At 34.8% G+C, this 5532-nt stretch overlaps 1 protein-coding gene across 1 annotated transcript; it reads left to right on the plus strand.

The window, feature by feature from the left end:
* The first annotated feature begins 1884 nt into the window (after positions 1-1884).
* Positions 1885-5532, plus strand: LOC137740609 (putative polygalacturonase At3g15720). Its single transcript, XM_088700671.1, has 9 exons — positions 1885-2254; positions 3066-3211; positions 3349-3489; positions 3612-3785; positions 4136-4343; positions 4687-4768; positions 4857-4965; positions 5077-5193; positions 5305-5532. The coding sequence occupies exons 1-9, from the start codon at positions 1885-1887 to the stop codon at positions 5530-5532; spliced, it is 1575 nt and encodes a 524-aa protein (XP_088556797.1).

A 5532-nucleotide genomic window follows, 5' to 3' on the forward strand; every position in this document is an offset into this window, starting at 1 on the left:
TTTAATTGAAGGATATTCCACCTGATACCAATTTCAATTTTCAATACCTATCCAGATAAATTTGGTAAAATTGCCTCAATGAGTATTTTTCTTAGTTGAACTGGCTATATTGTTGCAACGTACTCTTAAAAGATTTAAGAGTTTTAGTATGACGCTTTAAGAGCCTACAAGGCTATTTGCATATATGGCTTATATTTACCATGGAGTTTTATACTACTCCTAGTGTATTATATATCCTAGATTTTGTATCAATTTTTTTCTTTGTAGGAACACAAACGACTATTGTCAACTCTTGATAAACTTCCGTAATTCCCAGATCAAATTCTAGTCAAGCTTAATTTCTTGAAGAGTGAAGTCACATTACTTCAAACTTGACAACGATGACCAATCAAATCAAGGCATACTATCATCAGGGGGAGTCACTTATTTAGCAGAGTTATTCATCAGGGGGAGTCTTCAACAATATGCTATAAGGGACATATAAGCACGTTGTGCTCTTTTCCCTTCTACCAGTTTTTATCCCATTGGGTTTTTCATGTCAAGGTTTTCGTAAGGCAACATTATGTGCTTCCAACACCATATCAATATTTCATTATCGTGGTGCTCGATTTTTCCCTTCCCTTAGGTTTTCCAGACAAGGTTTAATCGACACAACTATAATTGATTGGTGAACATTCAAGTGAGAGAGTTATAAATAATATTTATTATGTAGCTGTTCACATTCTAGGCCAATATGTAATATGTAAATAGTTGAGATATTTCCTATATAAATCCTAAGTCTATAAATAGGAACTCTAATAAGAAGGAAATACTCCACTTAGTATTACTATCTAGTAGTATTCCTCTTCACTTGTAAGTGAGAGGTCTTAGGTTCAATTCTCGCCAAAGACAAATTGGAACCACATTATTATGGTTGGCCCATTGTGAGGCTTAGCCCACTTCCCCACCCCTTAGTGTAGGTAATATCGTTTGTTAAAAAATAAATAAAAGAAGAAAATACACCTTGATTTCTCCTCCATTTTCTCTTTATTCTCTCTATGCTCTTGCTCCCTATTTTATTTCCCATATGTAGAGTATTTTAGTAATATTCCTTTTTTATTTAACGCATAATATCAAGTTTGACTCCTATAAATAATAATTCGGCACCTAATTATAACTGACTTTGTGGCTATGCCGAGATCCTCCCTTTCCCAAATATCATCTTTTTTTTTTTTTTAACAAACGATATTATCTATACAAAGGGGGAGGGTGTGGGCTTAGCGTCACAATGAGCTAGCTAATGTGGTTCAAACTCCCTTTTGATGAGAATCGAACCTAAGACCTCTCACTTACAAATGAAGACAAATGTCATTAGACCATAATACTAGGTGACAAATATCATCTTAATTATATAGTAATCGTATGTGTTATTTAATTAAAAAGAACTGACCACATTACTGCACAACCCTTTAATAAAGTCGGATTCTACCGTTTTATATATACGAGACATATATTAGGGAGTTAGCTAACAATTTGATTTGTATCATCCTTGCTGTGCGTGCAAGTTTACAATATAGGGGTATTCGGCTGGAGAATTGTTGTCTGTTATGTGAAGGTGAAGTGGAAACACAGGTACACATTTTCTTTAGGTGCCCTTTTGCTCGAGTTTTTTGGTTTGATTCTCCACTTCAACTAAATGTTGCCTTGGTGGTGGGTGAGGATTTCTTGGCATGTTGGAAGTGGTTATGTGCAAAATATGGAGGGGAGGGGGAGACTAATGACCTCATGCGATGGGTAGTTTGTGGGTTGTGGAGGATTTGGAAGTGTCGTAATAGCTTGGTGTTTGAGAAGACTACGGTAGAGCCTATAGTTGCTCTGCATTTATTAAGGCAACATTGGGCAGAGATGGCGTTGTGTGATGGGGAGCCGCTGCAACAACTATCCCGTGGGCAACAAGGGAGGCGGACGGATCTGCATGGGTGGTTAAGTCCACCTCTTGGAACAATTAAAATTAATTGTGATGGAGCATGGTGTAACCGTACTGGTATGGGTGGTTTTGGTTGGGTTGCAAGGGATTTTGTGGGCTTTTTTAAAGGGGCTAGAGGTGTGGGCAATATTATGTGTGTTTCGAGTGTTATGGCGAAAGCAGAAGCAGTGAGGTTGGCTTTGATGTGGTGTGTGGAAGGTGGTTTGGAGTCAGTGCAGCTGGAAACTGATTCTCAGGTTTTTGTTGATATGATTCGTGGGAGTTTGCAGCCAGAGGCACTTTTAGATGGTATTTTATGGGATATTTCTCTTCTTAAACAACAATTATGTGCTGTGGAGTTTCTTTATGCTCCTCGTGCCTATAATGAGGCCGCGCATCTGGTGGCATCTTATGTCACACGTGTAGGGGGGTTCATTCTTAGGGTGATCTAGAATCAGAGTGGTTATTTAATACTCAGACTTATGATGTAAACATTTCGATTTGTCTTTAATAATATTCAACATTTCGACAAAATAAAAAATAAAAACAATTTGATTTGTATGTGTATCAAAATAGAATTTACTCAAATTAATATGACAACGAATGAAAATAAACATTTGGCTTACAATTGCATTCCAAGGTACATTGTCTCCAAGTGTTTAATTTATACGTACGTCTTTTCACAGATATTCAATGTAGAAATCAAATTCAGAACTTTCTCATGCTGGCCAGTCATTAATTATTATGCTCACTACTACTGCAATAACCTAAATGAAAAGGATTATTAACTTGTTGAGATGGAACCTTAATGCGTGGTTTGAATACATTTACATATAAAGTGAGTTTCAAAAAAGGACATGAATGAAACAAAATGAAGGGACTGCACGCTAATTACTATATGGTAAATGTATCTGTATACTGAAAATAAATGAAAATTCATATATAAAAGAACATTGCAATTGATGAAGGTAAATCTAAATTCATGAATCAAAAAGCAAGGCTTAGATCTTTTCATCTCGTAGTCTCATATGTGTGTGTATATATGGTTTGCATTTTATATTTACTATCCACATTAACATGTCTACAATTATGTTATTACGACTTAGTCACATTTTTTTAGGTGCCTTAATCATGAGGAATGCACTTGTAATTGGCTTTCTAATACTTTGCATTGCTTCGTCCAATTTTAGTATTGGACGTGGTCTGACAACTTTTAATGTGCTTGACTACGGTGCTCTTGGTGATGGCAAAACTGATGATTCTACAGTAAATTTTTCATCTGTCTACGCACATTTATGTGCGTACATGCGTTTATTTTCATGAACTGTTTTTTGCTTTCTTAAATTTGTCATTTTTATTCTCATTAACAAGCAATTTGCTAACTATATATATTTGCATGAAAGGCTTTCTTGAAAGCGTGGAATGTTTCATGCGTACAAACGCAAGGGATATCATCGACACTTGAAATACCAGCGAATAAAACATACCTTTTACAACCTACCAAATTCTCAGGCCCTTGCAAATCTAGCTGTGTCCATGTCCAGGTAAAGCAACTAGCCATAGAAATAATACCAGAATTTAATTCATGAGTTTTGCTTCGTTATGTATATTCCTCAAGTATGTATTAGGCTTGCTTAATTACTTTATTGAGTTGGGTGGATTTCAGATTTTGGGAACCATTGTGGCACCTAGCAATCTGGATGCATGGAAAGAGTGCGGCAGCGAATCATGGCTAACATTTTTAAAAGTGACCAACCTTATCATCAATGGAACCGGAGATATCAATGGGCAGGGTTCACCATGGTGGAGCAACGCTACCCTACTTAATCACATTTTAAATGTAAATTTCTTAACATTGATAATTTGATTTATGAGCTCTTACATCTTTTATAATTTAGCATAAGTGGTTTTAACACATTCATTTTTTTTTTTCACGCATGCATGTTTATTTATTTTTTCTTTAAATTATATGATAAAAATAAAATCTCGAAATAATTAAGTACAAAAGTGTGCAGAAGAGAAAGTAATTCAGTTGCTCAAGTATAACATAGAATTATCACTCATTAATTTCCAGGTGAACAAGGTCAGGTGTAAACGACCAAAGGTGACATTTCTTCTCCTAGCATGAAATTGATTTGTTAACAAATTAATGTCGAATTCGAAAAATGCAATTATGAATAATTGTTGCAGGCTCTGCACTTTAACCAATGTGACAATCTTCAATTGAGTGGATTTACACACCGTGACAGTCCAAAGGCACGTATTAGTATTAACAATTGCAAACATGTTACTATCTCTAATCTTCATATTATTGCACCGGAAAATAGTCCCAACACAGATGGAATTGACATCTCTGTGTCAAGCTATGTCAATATTCATGACTCCGTAATTGGAACCGGTAGAAATCCGTATATCAATCTTATTTTGTCTCACTTTTAGCAATATTGTTATCCTCGAATTTTGTTTTAGTTTTTTATTTGGAAATTATTATTAACACTTCAAAAATCTCATTTTACACTTCTCACAGTTATATTTTTATTTCTAGTTATAGAAAATTTGGAGTGTAAAATGAGATTTTTAGAGTACCAATAACAATTCCTTTTTATTTATCAAATTCCAAATTCGAACTTGAAACTCTTTCAATTTGAGAATGATCCCACTAGACAACTAGCTAGTTGCTCTCAATGATTTGTTATGTAATTTCATAATGATTAATATATTTTTGGGGGATTTTGCAATAGGTGATGATTGTATTGCAATTATTAATGGCTCGTCTTATATAGATATCACCAACATTGCATGCGGACCAGGTCAAGGAATTAGGTTAGTACATTGCTTTTATGTATATTTATTACCAAGAAATACTTTCATAAACTGTGCTAAATTTCCAACTCCATCAATACATATATAGTGTGGGAAGCTTAGGTGAACATGGAGCTTACGGCACAGCAGAGGCGATTCATGTAAGAAATTGTAATTTTAATGGCACACAAAATGGAGCTAGAATTAAGACATGGCAGGTATTACGTAATTCGTGGTTAAGGGGTTTTCTCTTTATATCTAGAGTCGCATTCCATTTATCCAAATTTTATTTTTTTACATCTATTCATTTATTTTTGCTTTTTATCCAGGGCGGTTGTGGATATGCGAAGAATATATCTTTTAAGCAAATCAAACTAGTAGCAGCCAAAAATCCAATTATCATTGACCAACATTATTGTAATGGTCGACATGACTGCAAAAATTACGTATGTTAATGTATTTCATATGTAGTACTAATTAAAGGTTTGATTAGCAAAATCAAATTTAATTGATGAAGTACTAACAATATGTTTGTGAATTGTTTTGATAAATGACAGACTTCGGCAGTTAGTGTGACTGATGTCTCGTACAGTGATTTTCAAGGAACTTCTGAAACTGAAGAAGCCATTAAATTTGGTTGCTCTGAGCCTCCAGGTTGTATCAATATTGTTATGGACCAAATTCACATTACTTCTGCAGTTGCTGGGAAGGAGGTTCATGCCCTTCGCATCAATGTGAATGGAAATGCAACTGTTCCTGTTGTCCCTTGTCTGAAAAAAAAATAA

This window comes from Pyrus communis, chromosome 9 (genome assembly GCF_041283825.1).
Source record: "Pyrus communis isolate YQ-2024b chromosome 9, ASM4128382v1, whole genome shotgun sequence".
Lineage (NCBI taxonomy): Eukaryota > Viridiplantae > Streptophyta > Magnoliopsida > Rosales > Rosaceae > Pyrus > Pyrus communis.

Coding starts and splice junctions, on each gene's coding strand:
- LOC137740609 (XM_088700671.1), top strand. CDS start 1,885: ATGGCGTTGTGTGATGGGGAGCCGCTGCAACAACTATCCCGTGGGCAA. Junction 2,255..3,065: donor GCCAGAGGCACTTTTAGATG/GTATTTTATGGG, acceptor ACATTTTTTTAG/GTGCCTTAATCATGAGGAAT. Junction 3,490..3,611: donor CTAGCTGTGTCCATGTCCAG/GTAAAGCAACTA, acceptor GGTGGATTTCAG/ATTTTGGGAACCATTGTGGC.